At 41.4% G+C, this 23,262-nt stretch overlaps 1 protein-coding gene across 2 annotated transcripts in view; it reads left to right on the top strand.

Moving 5' to 3' along the window:
* Positions 1–23,262, top strand: part of SVEP1 (sushi, von Willebrand factor type A, EGF and pentraxin domain containing 1) — a 229,895-nt gene that overhangs the window by 19,612 nt on the left and 187,021 nt on the right. The window contains exon 1 of one of the 2 annotated variants that reach the window (XM_055579294.1): positions 5,682–6,706. The exons of the other annotated variant lie outside the window; for it this stretch is intronic. Coding sequence (XP_055435269.1) covers positions 6,170–6,706 — 537 coding nt within the window. The 5' untranslated portion in view covers positions 5,682–6,169. Of the gene's footprint in view, positions 1–5,681; positions 6,707–23,262 lie in introns of those variants that run through there. 2 annotated transcript variants of the gene reach the window in all.

The following is a 23,262-nucleotide window of genomic DNA, read 5'->3' as shown; positions in this document are numbered from 1 at the left end:
CCCTCATTAACAGCAAACTGGAGTCTCAATTGGGAAAAGGTCCCAGGCAGTGTGTTGACCCAACAGGTGAGACTTCCGATTAAAGTTTGGTGGGCTCCTGCTTATAATCCCAGACTGCAGACTGATTTATGTGCAAAACTTCAGCTCTGTTTTTACTTGAACCTTTTTACAATGCTGTGTGTTTAACCTTGTGAATCATAGCATTTCGTTAGAACCCAAGGGGCTGGCCAGACCTCCAGGGGCTCAAGAATTCCAAGACCCACTCCCTTTCTCACCTAAGGTGCTGCCTGACCTACTATGCTTGCATGTAAGCATGGAATCCAAGCAGTGTCCAGGCAGAGCAGAAGCATGTCAAAGGCTTGCTCTCCTGCTTCTGAAGGCTTTTCCATTTTAATTTCCCTAACACTTGGCAGCCATCAGTCTGTTCTCTATGCCTGTGATTCTGTTTCTGTTTCATAGGTAAGTTCCTTTGTGTCATATTTTGGATTCTACGTATAAGTGATATCACATGATATTTGTCTTTCCCTCTCTGACTTACTTCCTATAGTGAAAGTTTATCTTGTCTTGTGTCTGTTAATTGTTGTACAGGCCAGGGTTTCTGAGCCTCGGCACTCCTGACACATTGAGCTGAATGGTTGTGGGAGCTGTCCCATGCATCGTAGGATGTTTAGTTGCATTCCCCACGTCTACACTAGATGCCAGTAGGACTGTCCCCCCCATACACACAGATCTCCAAACATTTCCTGGTCTTCCCCGATGGTAGGGGTAGGGAAGTCGGTGGGGTGCAAAATCACCCCCCAGGAGAATCACTGCTTTAGACCAAAGAGCTTAACACACTAGAGAGCTCTGGGGAGCAGTGCCAAGCACAGAGCAGTAATCTTGGTTACATACAGGCAAGATTTCTCTAAGTCTCCACTCCTTATCACAAGCATAGGTAATGTAGACCTGACTGTTTAGCTCATTGGAAATATACAATGCCAGAGTATGTTGGTCTTATGCTCTTGCCCCTAGGGCATGTGTCAGAATTATCCAGGAAACTTTAAATGCACTTAGATCCACAGCAGAACATCGTTACTTCATCAATACTTTGAAAACAAAGCATTTACTAGAATAGTTGATTGGTAATATTATTTAATAGGGTCATGAACAAGTACACATTACTATATGACAAATATAAATTTAAAGAACATTTTAATAACTATTTTAGTATAATTGGGTGGTTTTTTTGGTGCCAAAAAAAGACAAAGACTCCAAGAAGAGCTGGGATGAAAAATGTAGAAAAGAAGAATTTTATCAAATACCCACAGTTGCTCAATTACAAACTTCTGCTAGAGTTCACCACTCCTAAGTACTTCACCATAGTTATAGGTAATATAGCAGGCACCAAGTGAATTTACTATCCCCAACTAAAGATCAGAAAGTCCTTGCGAAAACTGATTTTTAACTCTTTTCTATAGGAATCTCCTCAATGTTAGGGCAGATTAAGCTTCCCAGAATTTTCTCGATTCTTCTTTTTGAACTCAGCTGTTTTCCCATTTCATATGACTCAATATTGTAATTGTTTGCTGTGTTCACCAAATGTTTCTAGCTTTCTGATTTCTAGAGCAATGTTAAGATTGTACTTCACAACCTTTGGAATTTATACATGGCCATACATCTTTTTTTGGCAATGAAATGAAACAAGTGATGTGTTTTGGACTAGTGAGTAATTCATTATATCCTCCTTTCTCTCCCATAGCATTTATGAAAGCATGTATTGAGAGGATAGCTCCCATGGCTCCAGGTTTGAGTTTATTATACAGGATCAAGTTCAGCTGAATGTAATAGGAAAACTCAAAAGGGGGTAGAGAGCCAGTCTGAGATGAGTATGGTGGTTCTGCTCTGCGAAGAGTGCAGGAATCCATGCTCTTTCTAGATTACTACTCACCTGTTGCTTGAACGTGGCCATTATTCTCATGATCCAAGACGACTGCTAGAGGTCTGCCGCCAGATTCATGTTCCAGGTAGAAAATGGAATAAGGGATGAAAGGAAGAGACAGCAGACAAAAGGAGCAGGTGTCTTTTAAAGAGGTTTTCTGAAGCTGCCACACAAAACCAGGATCTGTATATCATTTTCCAGAACCTAGCTACATGGCTGCATCCATCTGCGATGGAAGCTGGGATGTGTAATCTTCATTTTGGATAATTTTGTGCCCAGCAAAAACTCAGGAGCTCTATTTCTCTTCTAGACCCTTCTAGAAGAGATGTACTAGAGAGGTGACTGAGAGTCTCTGCCACAGTAAGCGTATGACCTCAGTTAGGGCCACCTGACCTGCCTCTTGAGAAACCTGTATGCAGGTCAGGAAGCAACAGTTAGAACTGGACATGGAACAACAGACTGGTTCCAAATAGGAAAAGGAGTACATCAAGGCTGTGTATTGTCACCCCGCTTATTTAACTTATATGCAGAGTACATCATGAGAAACGCTGGACTGGAAGAAACACAAGCTGAAATCAAGATTGCCGGGAGAAATATCAATAACCTCAGATATGCAGATGACACCACCCTTATGGCAGAAAGGGAAGAAGAACTAAAAAGCCTCTTGATGAAAGTGAAAGTGGAGAGTGAAAAGGTGGCTTAAAGCTCAACATTCAGAAAACTAAGATCATGGCATCCGGTCCCATCACTTCATGGGAAATAGATGGGGAAACAGTGGAAACAGTGTTAGACTTTATTTTTGGGGGGCTCCAAAATAACTGCAGATAGTGATTGCAGCCATGAAATTAAAAGACGCTTACTCCTTGGAAGGAAAGTTATGACCAACCTAGATAGCATATTCAAAAGCAGAGACATTACTTTGCCAACAAAGGTCCGTCTAGTCAAGGCTATGGTTTTTCCTGCGGTCACGTATGGATGTGAGAGTTGGACTGGGAAGAAGGCTGAGCACCGAAGAATTGATGCTTTTGAACTGTGGTGCTGGAGAAGACTCTTGAGAGTCCCTTGGACTGCAAGGAGATGCAACCAGTCCATTCTAAAGGACATCAGCCCTGGGATTTCTTTGGAGGGAATGATGCTGAAGCTGAAACTTCAGTACTTTGGCCACCTCATGCGAAGAGCTGACTCATTGGAAAAGACTCTGATGCTGGGAGGGATTGAGGGCAGGAGGAGAAGGGGACGCCAGAGGATGAGATGGCTGGATGGCATCACTGACTCGATGGACTTGAGTCTGAGTGAACTCCGGGAGTTTGTGATGGACAGGGAGGCCTGGCGTGCTGCGATTCATGGGGTCGCAAAGAGTCGGACACAACTGAGCGACTGAACTGAATTGAACTGAACTGAGGGCAATTATAATGGCCCATGCATTCCACTGCTTCCCTGGTAGCTCAGACAGTAAAGAATCTGCCTTTGCAGAAGACCTAGGTGCAGTCCCTGGGTTGGGAAGATCCTCTGGTGGAGGGCATGGCAACCCACTCCAGTATTCTTGCTTGGAGAATCCGCATGGACAGAGAAGCCTGGCGGGCTACAGTCCATGGGGTCGCAAAGAGTCGGACAGGACTGAGCAACTAAGCACAGCACATGTCCTCCCTAGTGCTGGGCTAGGGATGGGCATTTAACCCATGCATGCTTCAGTGACATCTTTCTCTAAGGTCATGGTGGTGATTTTACTGAATTGTTTTTAACTTGAGCTCCTGGGGAAAAGTCTTTCCTTTTCAGTTCATAAATCTGAAGACACAAACTAAATCTAACATTCTAAGAGAAACAGAAGCGAGAGGAAAATGGAAGACTTAGGTCGTTCTTGATTTCCTTTTCCAAGCTTTTTTGAGACAAATCCACCCTTGCCCTTTCTCCAGTTTAGTTACTGAGCCAAGCAATCCCTTCTTGTTTACAGTGAGGAGAAGCTGGGTGCCTATTGCTTGCAAGCAAGAAGTACTAAAACAATCGTCTACCTCTCTGGGTTTTCGTGGGGAACATATGAGTGAGTACACGTAGTAGTTGCCATGGTGCCTGGCACATAAAGGTCCTGAAATGTTAGCTCTTAATGATGTATTTGAAATAACACAGAGTAGATGAAATTTGGACAGACTTTCTCTTTTTCAACAGTCTCAGCTCAAATGAGGTCTTGCTTATTCCCCGGGAAGATCCAGGAAGATTGAGAATTTTTTCTTCTTGCTCCCTATTCCCCATCCTTGCAATCATCCTACTGCTCTATAATTGTTTGCAAAGTCTGTTTTCTCTTCTGATAGCCTTTGAACTTCTGGAAGATTAGAACTGAGTCTTATTCAGCTTTAATACCTCACTATCTAATATTCTGGCATGGAAGATGGTCAAGAAATATTGCTAGGAAAATAAAGATCTAAAGAGTATTCATTATTAAATGTGGAAATAATAGCAATCAGCATTTGTAGACTACATGCTATATTCTAAGTGCTAGTCTAAGAACTTTGTATGATATCTTCACAATAACTTTAATATGCTATTATTTAATATCACTCCATTTTACAGATGAGCAAACTGATGTCAAGGTCATACAACTACTGAATGGCGGAATCCAGATTTCATTCCAGGCAAAGGGACTCCAGAGCCCTAAAACTCCAACCATTATATACGCTGTGAAGATATTTCATTAAATACAGATGGAATTAAATCATCTGACATTAGGGACAAAGGAAATTCTGAGATTATTGATTTCCATCATGAAACAGATACGGAAACTGAAGCTAAGACTTGGAAGTGTCTTGGTTCAGGTGATTTATATAATTGCAGAAACGTATCTGCACAAGGCTCCTGACTCCCCACTAGAATTACTTTTGCAAAGTTTACTCCATCTCTTCTGCAAAGTTTCCTCCTTCTTTGCACTTGCACTACCCCTTTCAGGGTTTTGTTTTGGAAAAAAAAAAAAAACTACCCCAAGGTGGCAACCTGTGTAGGTATGTAGTTATGTGTTAGGTGCCATTTAAAGTCAAGGAGGTAGGCCTCTGTGAGTCTCACCTGTTGAAACAGGCCATGGGCATATGAGAGAGGACTGGGGGATAGAAACTCTTACTCATCATCAGATTTCAGCACAAACTTCACGTCCTCAGTGAAGGCTTCCCTGATCTTTCCAAGGTCAAGTCTATCTGCCTAAGATCTTCATAGAATTTAGCATGGTCAGATGTAATTATATACATTATTTCTGAAATATTTGGTTAATGGTCATCTCACTTGTTACCCTGTAAGTTTCTTGGGGACAAGATCTATGTCAATTTGTGTTCCTCCTTATATTCCAGGTGTCCTAGCACACAACAGGTGCTCAAAAATATTTGCTAAATGAATGAAGGGGTAACCAAATGGATAAAGAAATAAATGCATGCGTGCAGCGCCACGGCAGTCATTCTATGGGCTGCATAGGGGTAGATGCAACCCCTATATATTGTGATCAGAGGGGACCCTCAAGAGGACACACACACACCCCACCACAAAAGTCGAATAAAACTTGCAGTTGGAGAAGGCTTTGAGGTTTCTCCGGACAGGGGGAAAGAGACACAAAAGGTGAGCAAGCAATTTTCAAAGGATGCTTTCAACTCCCTGGCCAGTCCGTGTGTGTTTTCCTCTACAAAGTGTTTCCAATTACTGTGGCACTCTCGGTATCTGGATCCATCTCCAGTGAATTCCTCTGCGGCTCCTGCCAGACATATGGGATCAATCAGGGCTTCGGCGCTGGTGCGCTTGCTGCGGGAATGTTGACAGCCTGACAGACGCGGGGTTCTGGTGTCATGGAATCTCCGAGAGTCTTTGGCTTGAACCCGGGAGGAGAAGGGGGAGGAGAGAGATAGAGGCAGAGATAGAGGAAGGCGAGGGGAGAGGGAGAGACAGAGGAGGGAGAGAAGGAGGGAAGCGGGAGATTCTTCTTGACTGCCCCCTTGCCTTCAAACATTTTATAGGCTTCGGGGAAAGCGAGGAGGAGGAGGAGTAAGGGGAGAGAAAAGACGGGAGCGAGAGGGGTAGCGAGCGCGCGCCTTCCCTCCCTAATCCTCGGGCTGCCGGAGGAGTCTGGACTGTGTCCCCAGTGTCAGATGAGAGAGCGCTGAGGCTCGCGGCCGCCGTCCCACGCCCCGCGCCGCGCACGCCCCTCGGCGACCCCGGCGCCCGAGCATCTCTCCGCGCTGGGCAGACGCCTGCGCTCCGGGCGGCCGCTCCGTCTCTAGCGCAATGTGGGCGCGCCTGGCCTTTTGTTGCTGGGGTCTGGCGCTGGTTTCAGGCTGGGCGACCTTTCAGCAGCTGTCCCCGTCGCGCAATTTCAGCTTCCGCCTCTTCCCCGAGGCGGCGCCCGGAGCCCCCGGGCTGCTGCCGGAGCCGCCCGCGCCCAGCGAGGACGCGGCGGCGGCGGAGAGCAAAGTGGAGCGGCTGGGCCAGGCGTTCCGGCGACGCGTGCGGAGGCTGCGGGAGCTCAGCGAGCGCCTGGAGCTCGTCTTCCTGGTGGACGAGTCGTCCAGCGTGGGCCAAGCCAACTTCCTCAGCGAGCTCAAGTTCGTCCGCAAGCTGCTGTCCGACTTCCCCGTGGTGCCCACGGCCACGCGCGTGGCCATCGTGACCTTCTCGTCCAAGAACAACGTGGTGCCGCGCGTCGATTACATCTCCTCCCGCCGCGCGCACCAACACAAGTGCGCGCTGCTCAGCCGCGAGATCCCGGCCATCACCTACCGAGGCGGTGGCACCTACACCAAGGGCGCCTTCCAGCAAGCCGCGGTAAGGTGCCCTTCCCACCCACCACCGCCTGCCCGGCAATAAGCCGGGCTCAGCCTCGGGCCAGCCATAGCACCCCAAGTCAAGCGTCCCCATCTCCAAAGTCAGAATCATACCTATCCTGTTGTGGAAGGGAGGGGGTTCCCTTGGAAGGATGGATTTTAAAGGCTTAAGGAGATGTCGGGCTCTTTAAGTGGCCTTTGAGAACTCTATTAGGAAGGAGTCATTGAGATGCTGTTCACATTCACTGTCGTGGGAACAAACTGTGGGCAAACTAACAGGTGAGTATGTTTTAGGAAGTGTCACTAAAGGTAAGAGGTGGAGCGACCTGAACATTTCCCCAATTCTCTGGGATGTGATTTTATACTTTCATTATGCACTTCGTTGCTCTGAGTCCTTTACCAGACTTTTAAAAGAAGGAAGTCAGTTTCAGATGCTGGACTTTTACTTTACCAAAATTTAACTTTTTTTGATTACAGTGTAATGCATATTCATTTGAAGAAAATTTAGAGCCTATAGAGATGTTGGGCGCACGATAGCAAGCCAGTGTGTGTGAAATGAATGAAACCAGTGGAGGAAAAGGGGGGAAACCCTCTAATCTCATCACCCTTAAAAAGCCACTGTTTACATGTTGTTGAATATTTGCCCATTATGCACATCTGCTCATACTTTAAAACAAACTAGTGTCTTGCTGTTTTGTAGCCTACATTTTTCACTTGTTATATCATGAAATGACCTATATCATTATATATCTAATATAATGTAGTTATTATATACCCACCTTTCTTGCTAGAATATTATAGTTTATAATCTATTTGACCTGTCATCTGTTGTCGAACAAAGGCTTTGGTAAACACAAATATTTATAGACCCCTTTGATTACTTTCTTAGGAAGAATTTCTGTAAAGTTGCTAAATTAAGAGATGTGAACATCTGTAAACTACTTGATACATTTTGTCCAGTTCTGCCTTGGAGGGTTGTATAGATTTACATTCCCATCAGCAGAGTTCCCACACACCCCACCCCATAGCTCAGTTTGTAAAGAATCTGCCTGCAATGCAGGAGACCCAGGTTGGATTCCTGGGTCTGGAAGATCCTCTGGAGAAGGGATATGCTACCTACCCCAGTGTTTTTGGACTTCCCTTATGGCTCAGCTGGTAAAGAATCCGCCTGCAATGCAGGAGACCTGGGTTCAATTCCTGGGTTGGGAAGATTCCCCTGGAGATGGCAAAGGCTACCCACTCCAGTATTATGGCCTGGAGAATTCCATGGGCTGTATAGTCCATAGGGTTCCAAAGAGTTGGACACAACTGAATGACTTTCATTTCACTTCAGCAGAATACCACAGCAGTAAGTTTGCCACAGGGTCACCAGTAACATGTGCCAATATTTTTAATGTCTTTGCCTATTTGGTAGGTGAACAGAGGTATCATTTTAGCAAATTCAATTGTTTTCATTTTATTGTGGCATGAGTATTTTCTAATACATTTACTGGGCATTTGTATTTTTCCTTTGATGATTACCTGGTCATTGTTTTTGACCATTTTGCAACTATGGTGTATGTTTGTTTGTTGGTTTGATCATTTGTAAAAGCTCTTCATATAGCAAGACCGGTAACTATTTGTATACATGCTACAATTGTTTTTTTCCAGCTCACTGCCTTTTGCTTTTGTTTATCACAGTGTGGTTAAATGGATGATTTAAATTTGTATATAGTCAAATCTATCAAACTTTGTCTTTAAGATCCTACATTTGCTTATATTCTTAGCATGGCTTTCTCATTTCCCATATCAGAGAAATATTTTCCCATCTCACAGTTTAATCTATCAGGAGCTTATTTTAGTGTATGGTATGACAAAGATGTCTAACTGTATTTTTTAATAGTTAACCAGTTTCCCCAGCATCATGTGTTTACCAGCCATTCATCCTTTTCCAACTTAATTGAATGCCTCTTTTGTCATACACTAAGAGTTTATGGGTATTTGAGCTTCTCCTGGCCTTCTGTGAATTTTGTATTATCCTGGATAATAGGATAGTTCATCCTATTATCTATCTATTACTTTTAAGCTTTGCAAAAATGATTTAATTATTATAACTTTACAACCTATTTAAATACCTGATCATGAGAAGTCTCCATTTTCTTATTTTTTTCTCTTTAAGTCAATTCTCATATATTTATTAATATGATGTTTTAATTCATTTTCACATATTCCAAATGAAACCAGCCAAGATTTTGATTTCATTATAGAAAATATAGAATTAACTTGGGAATTATTTACATTTTATAATTATAGTCCTTCCAAGTCAAGACTACAGTATGTCCATTTTTAACCAGTTCTTTTCATATCCTTCAATAAAGTTATAGATTTCTAGTAATTAAGTCCTGCATGTATTTTTCAAATTTAGACTTAAATGCATTCCATTCAATATTGCTATCATGAATAGCATCTTTATAAATTAGATATTAAACAATTATTTTTTAAAATTAAAAAAATTCTATTGTAGTATATTTTATTTACAATGTTGTGTTAATTTCTGCTATACAGCCAAGTGACTCAGTTATACATGTATTTTCATATTCTTTTCCATTATGGTTTATCACAGGATATTGAATATAGTTCCCTGTGCTATGTAGTAGGACCTCATTATTAATCCATTCTGTATATGCTAGTTTACATTTGTGAATCCCAAACGCCCAATCCTTCCCTCCCTGACTTCCCTTCCCCGTGGCAAGCAGTCTTTTCTTTATATCTGTGAGCCTGTTTCTGTTTCACAGACATGTTCATTTGTGTTGTATTTTAGAATCCGTGTATAAGTGATATCATACGGTCATTGTCTTTCTCTTTCTGACTTACTTCACTCGGTATGATAATCTCCAGGTCCATTTATGTTGCTGCAAATGGCATTATTTCATCCATTTTGATGGCCGAGTAGTATTCCATTGTATATATGTACTGCATCTTCTATATCCATGCATCTGTTGATGTTTAGGTTGTTTCCATGTCTTGCTTATTGTAAATAGTGCTGCTATTAACAGAGAAGTGTGTGTATTTTTTCAAATTATAGTTTTTCCTGGGTTTATGCCCAGGAGTGGGATTTCTGGCTCTTAGGGCAACTCTGTTTTTAATTTAAGAAGTCTCCATTCTGTTCTCCATAGCACCTGCACTGATTTACATTCCCACCAGGGGTGTTGGAGGGCTCCCTTTTCTCCGCACCCTCTCCAGCATTTGTTGTGCTGTGCTAAGTCACTTCAGTTGTGTCTGACTCTGTGACCCTGTGGACTGTAGCCCACCAGCCTCCCCTGTCCTTGGGATTCTCCAGGCAAGAATACTGGAGTGGGTTTCCATGTCATCCTCAAGGGGATTGTTCCCAACCCAGGGATCCAACCCACATCGCTTATGTCGCCTGCATTGGCAGTAGGTTCTTTACCACTACTGCAACCTACTTGTAGATTTTTTGATGATGGCCATTCGGACTGCAGTGAGGTGTTACCTCATTATAATTTTGATTTGCATTTCTCTAACAGTTAGTGATGCGTGTCTTATTGTGTGCCTATTGGCCGTCTGTATGTCTTTGGAGAAATACCTATTTAGGTCTTTGGCACACTTTTCAATTGGATTGGATTTTGTTTTGTTACTGAGTTATATGAGCAGTTAAACAATTATTCTTGATGTAAAGAAACATTGTTAATTTTTTAAACATGACTTCTATATCTAGATTCTTGTTTTGCTCTTTGATTCATTTTTTTAAAACACATTTTATTTTACTTATAATAAGTGTTTATCTTAGAAGATAAAATAATCAGAAAAATTTTCTGAAAATACACTGTAATATTTTGGCACATATCTGTCTTGATGTTTTTGCAGTTGTCTAGGTAATAGGTATATATTCATACATGTACATATATCATGTATAAATAATGTTTACCCAAAAAAGCATCATATTGTATATTCTCTTTCTTAACTTTTCCATCATATTTTGCAGTCTTCTTTCCATAATAAGAAGTACATTTCTACTTTATCATTTTTCGTGGCCACACAGTATTCCATTACAGAATGTGTGTTTATTTGTATCATGTAATTACCTATTATCATGTAGTTAGGCTGTTATAGGCTTCCCTGGTGGCTCAGATGGTAAAGATTCCACCTGTAATGCAGGAGATCCTAGTTCGATCCTTGGGTTAGGAAGATCCCCTGGAGAAGGAAATGGCTACCCACTCCAGTACTCTTGCTTGGAGAATTCCATGGACAGAGAAGCCTGGTGGGCTACAGTCCTCGGATTTACTGAGTCAGACACAACTGAGCCACTAACATACACACAGGCTGTTAAGAGCAACATGGCAAGACCAAATCTTTGCTCATATCTCTAATAATTTCCTTAATACAGATTTCTGAACTGGTGGGTATTATTCCATCAGAGAAGATGCCTGTTTTAAAGGCCTCTGATACCTGTGCCAAGTGGCTCTGCAGAAAATGTGTACCAAATTATACTTCTACATGCAGTGCCTAGGTCCATATCTAGGATGCAGCCAATACAGGTTAGTATCATTGGAACATGACCCTCTAATTTATATGTGAAAAATAGAATCTTATTTTTATATTGCCCTTTATTAGTGAGGTTGAACACTTTTTTCATACACTTTTTGAATATACTGGCCATATATAGCTTTTTTGAAAGATTCCTATTAAAATCCTTTGGGGTTATTAACAATTTTTTATTTGAAAGTGCTTCTTTTTCTTAGTGATTTGTAAATACTCTTTAAATTTTAATGATATTAACCTTTCTGTCCCCAAGTCTGCGGCAGGTATTTTTTCTCTGTGTTTCACTTGCCTTTGAATTTTGTTTATGATGACAGCATCTACCATTTTATCAGTGTATTGAATCTACTTTTCATTTGTGTTTTTTTCCCTGTCTTGTGATGTTTGAAAGGCCTTTATGAGAGAAAAGAACTCACTAAAGATGCCCTTTGTGTATTGAACTATTAACAGTTGCCTCAGGCAGGATTCAGTTTTATAGGCTGAGTTTTCTGCTGGCCTCCACTCCTAAGTGGAGAAGAACCTCGCGGCATCAGGAAGAACTTGCCATAGACCAGCTCCTCTGTTTGGCTTGGCCAGGTCTGCCCAGGGCCTCTCAGTATTGTTGATTCAAAACAGTTAAATGCATAATGAGTCAAGTACGGACTGCTCTCCTCAAAACCTACTCTGTCTTCAGCTTTCTCCTTCCAAATACTACATCCTGTCTTGGAAAGTAGAATTGCCAAAGGGGTCCCAGTGCCTTTCTTCAGTCTGGATCCATTTGTAATCCAACAAGCAGGGATTTCTCAAACGTTTGTGTTAACTGAACTTTCGCTTGATTTTATTTTCCTTTTCTCATTTTGGTTGGGTTATGAGAAGGTGCAGGAGAGGGTCGGCTGGATTCAGTTCCTGTCTAACCTGGCAACCTGCATGTCGTTATTGTAACTTTGCCAGGCCTCTGATGAGCATGCTTAGGTTTAAATGAGATATTCATGAAGAAATTTGATAAAAGATGATCAGTGTTTAGAAATGGCATTAGAAGAAGTTTCAATGGGAATTTTGGCAAAGGGATCAAAGCCTGTTTTATCACAAGATTAGTTTGAAAATGATAAGCTGTGTGGTTTGATTTTGGAATTGAGACATTTTTTCATGGAGATGAGACAGTTTTTTAGGTTCCCCTGTGTGCATAGAATGGTGATATTGGAACTGATTGTGGTCTAGCCTTGATGTGAAATTGAAAATCACAGGTACATTTTTGAGGTTTTTCAAACCTCAAAACCCCAGGAAAATGAGTTTTTCAAACCTTTTCCGTTTGAAACTGAATGACCTCACAACTATCCACAGCCACAAACACAGGCAGACAAATATACAAACACATAAACATACACGTATTGACACACTTGCGAGTACATGGCTACCTCCCAATTCAGACATCTTATTCCTCTTATGTAAAATCTTGGGATGGAGAATTTTCTTTACCAACTTGAAATTTGCTGTTATCTGTCAGTATGTGATTGACCAAACAAAAAGGATAATGGTGTTGCTTCATTTTTTATAGGGTGTCAGAGTTGTACCACTTAATGAGAGAATATATGCTTGGATGCACTTTATTTGAATGGATGAACTGCAATGTAGATGTTTTTTTCTTGGGGACCACCCCCAACACTTATCAAAGAGTACAGGACAAAAGCAGTGAAATTGGCAGTTAGTACAGATCTTTGCAGAGACACAATCAATAGAATAGGGGAAACATTTAGCACCTTGAACTTAATTACATGAAAGTCTTTTAAAAAATAAACGAAATGCTCTTCAGCTTTTCCTTTCCAAGGGATGACTATTTCAGAACAACCTTTCTTCTTGGTTTTCCTCTCCATCATGTATTTATAAATTGCCTTTCCTCAAGTGTGTTTTGGGGTTGACCCCTTTCTGCATGCAAAACTCTTCAGCATCTAAGCATTTCACATTATAATGAAATCAGAGCCCCTCCTTCCACTTCACTTTTGCTATCTGTTATACAAACATAGTATGGAGCCTCCTTTGGAAAAAAGTTCTTTTTTGCTCCAGAGTTCCAGAAATATGATCCTCTGGTGGGGAATATGCTGCCTCTCCAAAAATCTGTGCTTTAGAGGGACAGAAGACTGGGAATAGATAGGCAGAAACTCCTCCTCGCTTCAAGGAAAGGAGATCATCGTTATATGTCCACACTGGTGCGTGTTCACGCCTTTACCTGGGGAGTATTCTGCTGTCAGCCTCGTAGGAAAAAAGTATCTGCTTTTATGTTTCTGATAAAACCTGGAGTTGTGTGAGAGGCTAGTAGATTAGAGCTATTGTATTTTCATACAATGAACCGATAATAGTCTGTGCAGCAGTCTTTCTGATGACCTGAATGCTGAAGGAATAAGGAAGGTGTAGGTTCTCCTTCCCTGTTGGAAAGGGTGGGAGGGAGTCATTCAGTCTGCAGTGGATTCAGCTGCTCCAGACTCAGAGACTCTTGATTTAAATGTCAAGAATTGCTCACTGTTGAGGGAGCTAAGTTCTTTTCTGATGCTAGAAAGATGATCTTTCTAAATGGGCCTCTGAAAATGGCCTATCTTTTGTGCTTCTTAAAATTTTAAACAGTTTTCATATTGCCTTGGTCTTCTATAAGAACTTCTTTTGTAATCCCATCAGTACGTTAGACATGTGAATGAATGCGTGAATGAAGCCTCAGTGCTTAAACTGAACCAGACCTCTTATATATTTCCCAGGTAAAGATGGTACTGAAAATCATCTGAGGGAGAGAGAGAGGAAGAGAGGGAGAGGGAGCACGTGCACAAATAATTATCAAATATTGAATTCCAGTTTTTTCTTAGTGTAGTATCTGCATATTTTATTAGTTTTGTTATTCCCAGCATACAGGGCACTGTGAAATGTATTCAGAAGGTTTATCTGTGTTACTATTAAAAACACATCACTGTTGGCTACCAGTATTCTATGACGTTTGGTCGAAATGCATCATGAAGATACTTGGTCAACGACTTAATACTTAAACACAGAGGAAGAGTAGACTGCTCTTTCTACTTCACTTCTGTGGTCCAAAGATAGGAAAGCCTCCCCCAGTGTCCTTGAGGTAAAAATGTTCTAGAGAGGATTTCTCTTAACAATGACTGTGAAGGAGAATTATTAAGTGTATTCATTCTTGACCAGATATACCTTTAATTTGTAAAATGACCTGTAATTTACAAAGCACTTTTATGTTATGATTTTACAGAATTAGTTTTACAGAAAAGACATGGATACAAGGAGAGGTTAGGTAACTAAATGCTACTTACAAGGCTAAGTAAAGGCCAAAGGCAGAGTCAATAGAGATATCTGATTTGTCATCTGGTCTTTCTCCTCCCCTCGCACCACCCCCCCCCCCCACCCACATCTTACTATATTACCTTCATGTGTTGAGTTGCAGCAAAAGCCAGGGGGAAGCAGGGAATTCCATCTCCAGAGCTTTGAAAGTGTTGCAGAAGATATAATGCCAGTCTAACCCAGAAGACAAAAACTGTGGCTTTAAAGCTATATTCATTCCATGGCTGCATTTCTTTTGGCCTTCAATATGTGTGATCTATATGGCCTATATGTGTATGTGTGTGTATGTATTTGTGTATTTTAAAATATATATGCATATTTAATATATGTTTTAATTTTGGCAGGCATTTTAAAATCAGGAGATAGCATTTTTTTGAAAAACCTGAGTTTGGAGCTTTACTCTTGATAGACTGGAATATTTAACAGTTCTGGGTGTGATTTCTCACAACTAATCAGCACCTGGCACTTGGGCTTCCCTGGTGGCTCATTTGGTAAAGAAATCTGCCTGCAATGCAGGAAATCACCTGCAATACAAGAGACAGACCTGGGTTCCACCCCTCGGTCGGGAAGATCCCCTGGAGAAGGAATTGGCAACCCACTCCAGTATTCTTGCTTGGGAAATCTCATGGACGGAGCCTGGCAGGCTATAGTCCATGGGGTCACAAGAGTCGGACGTGACTTAGAGACTAAACGCTACCACCTGATACTTAGAATTTCATTTTGTGATCCTTGATTGTGTTCCACACTCTAACACAGACAAATCATTGGCAGACCCTGAGATGGTTTAATCCCTTCTAGTTTGTCTTTTGCGGAGAAGGCAATGGCACCCCACTCCAATACCCTTGCCTGGAAAATCCCATGAATGGAGGAGCCTCGTAGGCTGCAATCCATGGGGTTACTGAGGGTTGGACACGACTGAGCGACTTCACTTTCACTTTTCACTTTCATGCATTGGAGAAGGAAATGGCAACCCACTCCAGTGTTCTTGCCTGGAGAATCCCAGGGACGGGGGAGCCTGGTGGGCTGCCATCTATGGGGTCGCACAGAGTTGGACACGACTGAAGTGACTCAGCAGCAGCAGCCACAGCAGTTTGTCTTCTGAGCTTGCTTTTTAACCCAATAAATTAGCTAAGATTAAATTTAGCTGGATGTAGTAGAAAAATCTAAAGTACCACTGGCTTAAACATGATAAACAGTTGGTTCTCTCTCACATTAAGTCTTGAGTAGAAAAGTCAGAGCAAATATGGCAGCTCTGTCTTTGGGGATCCAGAGTTCTTGCTTTCAGCCCTCTGCTCTATCATTTTCTGCTTACCTCATGGTCCAAGATGGATGTTGGAGCTCCTACCATCGGGGGCTCATTCCAGACCTCAGAAGGGAGAAAGGACAAAGATAGTCACATTGGTCTTTAAGAAGACTGTACCAATTCACACAGTACTTTCACGTGGATCTCATTGCGGGGAACCTGGTCTCAATCCCATCCTTAGCTTTATGGAATTTTATTACTGAAGAGGAAGGAGAATGTGGATACTGAGGAAGTGATGAGGGGTCTTTACCAAACCAGTGTGTCAGGAAGAGTGTGTGTGTGTGTGTGTGTGTGTGTGTGTGACCAAAGAAATGTCTGGAAATCCACTTTGTTTCTTCCTCAAATGGCCTAACCCAGCTCAAGATGGCAAAGCCAGGCCTTGCCTCACTGCAGAATACCTTTGTCCTTGTGATAGATCATACTTTTTTTTTCTTTAGAAAAAAGCTATCAAAGTTCCTGAGCAATCCGTTTAAATTTTGGCAACAGAAACTTCTTATCTTAGTTTCCCAGAAGCTTCTAAATAATACGGCGTTCACCCCCAAGTAAAAGATTATACTGAGCATCCCGGAGAAACAAATACATCCTACAAAATGTAATCAATATTTTATTGTCAGTTTACGAAACCCAAATGAACCTTTCTCAGGAAAATGTGGTTCTCCTTTGACTTTTCAGAGGAAGCTGTCAGGTTAAGAGACTTCTACATTAAAAGGAATTTCCTGTTCTGTATTATCTTGGTCTTTCCCATAGATTTTTAAGACTGTTCTCTAAATCTCCCCCAGCCGTATGAAGAATGTATTTCTGGCATAGGATCTGCTTACATACAGTAACCTGCTTTAGCCTGGGGGCTAATTGTGGATAGGAAACATTCTGAGATGTTGTTGGAGCCCATGGATGTTGTTACAGTGCTTCACTTGAAATGAATGATAGTGGGAAGAAAATGAAATCTGCAGCCCATTAGTAGGTGCATTTTCTTAATCTATTTTGATGAAAAGATTTTTAAAATATTCATCTTCCTTGCTCTCTGTCTTTGTCATGGGGTCATTCAAGCAGTTGCCATTTTCTTTGTGTAAAGGGTCAAGCAATAACAATTTTTCACATTCAGAGCATACTTTCTTCTTAGCTTCAGTGAATGTGAAAGCTATAACCTTGAGGAGAGAGTCTGATAACTAGATATGTTGAGATAGTGACAGCTACCTTGTTCTGTAGCTTGTTTTGCAAATAGATGTCTTTCAAAATTAAGGACAAAACTTCCTATGAGATTAATAGAGAAAAAACATTTGAAAGAAAGTTCTTAGCAGGGCTTATTATAAGACTGAATCATTTATGGAGTAAAGTAAGTTTATAGAGTAAATGTACTTAGTCATTGTATGTGTGTGTGTGTGTGTGTGTATCTATCTGTGTGCATGTGCCTGTTCTCAAATCACTCGGTCATGTCCAACTCTGTGACTCTGGAGGACTGTAGCCCTCCAGGCTCCTCTGTCCATGGGATTTTCCAGGCAAGAATACCGGAGTGAGTTGCTGTTTCCTCTTTCAGGGGATCTTCCCAACCCAGGGATCAAACCCATGTTTCCTGCATCTCCTGCACTGGCAGGTGGATTCTTTACCACTGAGCTACCTGGGAAGCCCACTTAGTCATTTACTAAGTGAAATTCAAGTTGGGTATTTTTCCAGTTCAAGAGTGGGTATAGAAAATATATTTTGAGGTACATGAGTTCGATGCACTATTAATTCCCTCCAAAATGATCCTGGAAGTTTTCATTGTTTAATGTCCTTCCTGCTCTACTGGTTATAGGATATCCTGGTTGCTACTGTAAAATACAATTTTATAAAATTTCCAGTGATATTTAAAATGTATGTAATGTGTATACAGTTGGTACATATACTTCTAATTTTCTCAGATATGAACTCTTTCAAATTTCTAGTAGTTCCGTCTCTGTGTTTAACCATACTTGCTTACCTTTGTTAGAGTTAAGGGTCTCTTCCCTCAGTCAAGGAAGACCTTCTTCAGAACATTTCTTTCTTCTCTCTTCAAGATCTTTCTCTTAATAGCTGTGTTTCTCTTCGTATAGACATTCCCAGTACATCTGTGTATTTAAACATTGGCAGTATGTTTCCAGAGTGATATGGTAAACTGGCAGTATGTTTGCAGTCTTAAAAGTATGAACAGTAAAACTAAGTTATTACCCATCAGAGAACTAGCTTCTCATAAGAAATCGTTCAAGAAACATACAAAGATTCCTGTAAAAGGCTGTTCATCCCAGCATTGTTTGGAATAGGAATTTAGAAACCATTTGGCTTTGATTTGGGAGGGTTTAATAAATGACCCATCTTTCTTGAATTCTAAATCTGTTGAATTATAATGCAACAGTTCTAAATCAGTTGAATTATAATGCAATCTGGCTGTGATTTAGAAGAGTTTAATAAATGACACCTTTTCCACCTCTGAGTTCTGAATCAGTTGAATTATAATACAGCAGAAGGCAGGTGGAGAATCAAGAATGCCTTCATCAGGTTAATACAGAATGTGGCTCCCTAATACTGAATCTTTAAATTAGATTGACTTGCATCCCCAGAAGCAGGCGGTGCTGGACACATGGAACCTATCTTTATAAAACACAGACAGGCTGCCAAAGGCAAAATAAAAGGGGAGAGGGAGAGGCTGAGGAAGCCCCCTTCCCAGGGGAAGGATGAGAATGGGGGTATAGTGGGACCAGAGGGTAACTCTGATGACTGACGCTACGTCCAGAAACTAGAGGCAGAAAAAACCAAGTTCCAAGTTTAACAAAATAAAAACATATTCAGTGAAATATATTCAATAACATCCTATCTTTAAAGGCTATTTAATGGCCTTGTAAATTGGCCAAATATCATATTAAATGAGCCAAAACTTTCTGTGTGTTTATATGTAAAAGTCCAGTTTCATAAAACAAATTTACTCAATAAAACTGGGAATAAAAATGTCAAAATATTAACCATAGTTATCAATACGTAATATATTTATTCATTTAAATAAATCCGTTTCTTCTGCCTTTGAAAAACTAGTTATAATGAACATGTGTTACTTACTGGGAAGTGACATATCATTGCTCATCTGGACACAGATGATTGAAGACATGCCTTTGGGGCATCTGGAGGTGTAGCCTGAAGCGATTGGTCTCAAGTATAAAAATCCTTTTAAATCTCAGCTTTTACCTAAATTGTCATAAGAACTTTATATTCTATCCCACATTACAGCCCAGATTTAAGAAATAAAAATGATACTTTAGCTGATTATCAGGAAATTGAAGTAAAACAATCGAATTTTTTTTTTTTTTTGTCAAGCACCAAATGCTGTTCCACTGAACCCATCCGAACTGGAGCTTTGTCCTGGGTTGAAAGCGTTGACCCTACACATTCTGTTAGGCCCTCCAGCTGTCCCCTTTCTCCTTCCTAGTGTCACATTGCCTCTTGAGGATCGAAACTCACATAAAAATCTGCACACAAATGATAGCGGTTGTTTCAGCGTTTGCTCAGAGGAGTTCGGATGGCTGGCCACGATGTGACACAGAGCAGAGTGCTGAGGGTGCAGCTGGTGGAAACTGACTCCATCACTTGCTGAGAGGTTAGGGGAACATGGCCCTCCTTTTGGCTTGTCACACACGGAGAGGGGTGCTGACCCACTACCCCGTCAATCCCTCTTACTTTCACTCATCAAAGACATTCTTGACAGTAACTGAGGCCCTAGCCCACTGTGCCCCCCCTTTGCCTGGCAAAGAAATAAAGCCACTCTTTCCTTCTCCTTCATTAAAAAAAAAAAAGACATTCTCAGTGCAGAAAGATGTTCTCTAATCTGTTAATTTCCTCAGAGAAGGAAATGGCAACCCACTCCAGTACTCTTGCCTAGAGAATTCCATGGATGGAGGAGCCTGGTGGGCTGCAGTCCTTGGGGTCGCGGAGAGTCGGACCTGACTGAACGACTAACACACACAATCCATTAATATCACCACATGTAAATAAATGCCTCAAAGGACCCAGTTTCCATAATCCATTCTTCCCTAGCTCTCAAAGTTCATTTTTTTTTAATCGTGATTTTGTCCTATGCAGAAACTGGCAGCCTGTTTGCTTGCCATTGTTGGTAAAGGGTGTTCAGCCGCATTCAGCTGTGTTATTTGATAGACTGTTGATAATGGCATCTCTTTCAACTTGGCTCACTCATTTTGACCTACACCAATCGAGTCATGTCTGCAAATACAGCCTCGTCTTGATTCTGTTTTGTAGGTTTTACCTTTCCCGATGAATCTGTCATTGACTTTGAAAGAAATTAGGCAATTTTTATTTGTGTTTTTCTCAGTACTTTTTCTAGCCAAGATTTCTCTCTTTTTAGTCACAATTTCCTTTAAAATATGCATGCTTGGCTTTTAAATGTTGTTCCCAAAGTGATGATTCCAGGCAGTTATTGTTGGAAGTTTCTAGCAATAAAGATACCAAAGTTTAGGCTGTTTGTATCTAATGAGTAGTAAAAAGTCTTCATTTTAAGTACTCATCGGCAACAGGATGTGATGTAGGACTTTCTCTGTGGTCTCAGATTTGGCACTGGGACCCATGGTTTAAAGTAACAACCACTGAATAGTCCACATTTTAAGGAGAGCCACTCACCAGCTGTGAGTGATACAGTCCTCAGAGTTTATGGATGCTGTGCAAGCCTACAGGCTTCCCAGGTGGTGCTAGTGGTAGAGAACCCAATGCTGGAGATGGAAGAGACGAAGGTTCGATCCCTGGGTTGGGAAGATCCTCAGGAGGAGGGCATGGCAACTCACTCTAGTATTCTTGCCTGGAGAATTCCCTGGACAGAGGAGCCAGGTGGGCTACAATGTGTCCATAGGGTCACAAAGAGTAGGACACGACTGCAGCGACTTAGGGCACACGCATGTGCAGCCCTAACCCAATCTCCTTCAGCCCCTGCCTAGCTCCCTCCTCTAGTTTATACCATCAGAGAGCTGAGAAGTGGAAAACTGAGACCCAGAAACAGGACAGGCATTGGAACCTTTGCCTTTGGGAAAAGGACAGTTCCTACTGAAAGGCTGATCTCTGCTGGTCCATTTTTTAGTCCTAGATACTTCTACACCATGTCTCAAAATGTCATGCTGTGTAAACTTAAGTCTGTAAATTTATTTGCCAAGCCTCAGTATAAAACATGGTCTTCCAACTAAATTAATTTATCCTGATCTGGGATACTCAGTGTTCCTCTGCATAATTACATTCCCCCCCGCCCTTTTTTTTTAATATGCCATTCCAGCTCACAAAAGAAAAACAATCACCCTTAAGACTATTTTAGTAGTTTCTTCAGATAAGAAAACCTCACTTTAGCAATTGGCTCCATGATCGTCAATGCTTAGACAAATCTTTCTTCAGGTACCTTAGGGAATGAACTGGATTCATTTATATATTCACTGCATATTTAAGGAACATTGTCAGTGTTCTAAGCATGTATTTATATGAATTGTTTAATTCACTAGAGACTATACTATAGTAATTTTAAAAGTCAACACCTTTGAATGATGATGGATGTAAATATGACTACAGTCTTTGATTAATCACTTAAATATATACATATGATAAGTCTTTTATGCAAACTCAACTGTAAACCATTTGGGGTCTAATTACAGTTTTGTTAAAAATACGAAACACTTACAGGATAACAAGTGGGAAGCTGCTATATAGCACAGGGAGCTCAGCTCAGTGGTCTGTGATGACCTAGAGAGGTGGGATGGGGGAGCTGGGAGGGAGGCTGAAGAGGGAGGGAATAAATATATACATACAAGTGATTCACTTGGTTGTACAGCAGAAACTATACAACATTATAAAGCGGTTTTATTCCAATGATAAAAAAATAAAGAGATTTGCAAAAAAAAAAAAAAAAAGAAACACTGTAATGGCAATTAATGTAGATCTTCATACAAGTTGAAATACAGAGCAAAACAAAAATATGTTTTAAAAAAAGAAAAAATAAACTTCCAAATGTCATTTATTTAGAATGCTAATAAATGTTACAATTAAATGTGTTTTTTGATAAATTTAGGCTGATTTAACCAAATACAATACCCAGTAAGTTCATGAACTGAGAATCTCCTCTCAACCTCCACCGTCTTTGAATCTCCCATACATCAGTGCAGTTGATGTAAAATATGTCTGGCTTTTTGAAAAGTTGGGTTGTTCCTGAAACCCCAGATATTTACAGTAGAATGGTTAGATTCTCTGTGTGTTTAGTATATTCTAAAGGCAATGGCACCCCACTCCAGTACTCTTGCCTGGAAAATCCCATGGACGGGGGAGCCTGGTAGGCTGCAGTCCATGAGGTCGCTAAGAGTCGGACACGACTGAGCGACTTCCCTTTCACTTTTCACTTTCATGCATTGGAGAAGGAAATGGCAACCCACTCCAGTGTTCTTGCCTGGAGAATCCCAGGGACGGGGGAGCCTGGTGGGCTGCCGTCTATGGGGTCACACAGAGTCGGACACGACTGAAGCAACTTAGCAGCAGTAGCAGCAAACTCCTGCTAAGGGCTTCCCAGGTGGCTCTAGTGGTGAAGGACCTGCCTGCCAATGCAGGAGATGCAAGAGACACAGGTTCAATCCCTGGGTTAGGAAGATCCCCTGGAGGAAGGTATGGCAACCCACTCCAGTTTTCTTGCCTGGGGAATCCCATGGACAAAGGAGCCTGGCAAGCTACAGCCCATAGAGTTGCAAAGAGTTGGACACAACTAAAGTGACTTAGTATGCACACATGTACAAGCTCCTGCTAAGCTTTCCTTCATAGTTGAAATACCTGGTATTTCAAATATATTCAAATACCTATTGAAATACCTGGTAAAAAGACATCTTTCCTGACAGCTTTGAATCATAAATAATGTGTTTCTACTTTCTCAGTTACATGTTTACACTTGAATTCTCTACACCATGTTTCCTAGGATTTGGTGATTTTTTGGAAGGACAGTTTGACCTGATAAATTTCCAAAGCACTTTTTCTGCTGGACAGGTCTAGGCACAGCATTGAATTCTTCCTTTCCCTTGTAGCTCATTTCTTCTGTAGTCCATGTCAACATCCATTTTCCCCTGAGACTCACACCCATATTCCTCCTCAATCCTTTGTCCCCCTGCGGAGATTGTCCCATTCTGGATGGATTGTGGGTGGCAAGCCAGCGTTTCGGATGGATCATTTGTAATCTTTCTCCTGGGAACTTGGACTCAAAGAACTCTGAGAGAGTAGAACTTTTTTCCCAGTAGGTAGGAAATAGCGGTAAGACTATGCAGGGAGAACCAGAGGAATCCTGTCAGGGTGGCAGAAGCTGGAACATGATACAGCATGGCCCCAGCAGGAAAGAGATGGAAGGGTGGAGGGAGCGGCCACCTCGGTTCCTGCGGCTT

This window comes from Bubalus kerabau, chromosome 4 (genome assembly GCF_029407905.1).
Source record: "Bubalus kerabau isolate K-KA32 ecotype Philippines breed swamp buffalo chromosome 4, PCC_UOA_SB_1v2, whole genome shotgun sequence".
Taxonomy (NCBI): Eukaryota; Metazoa; Chordata; class Mammalia; order Artiodactyla; family Bovidae; genus Bubalus; species Bubalus kerabau.
The sequence above is the reverse complement of the archived record's forward strand: the minus strand, read 5'-3'. Positions and strand labels throughout refer to the sequence as shown.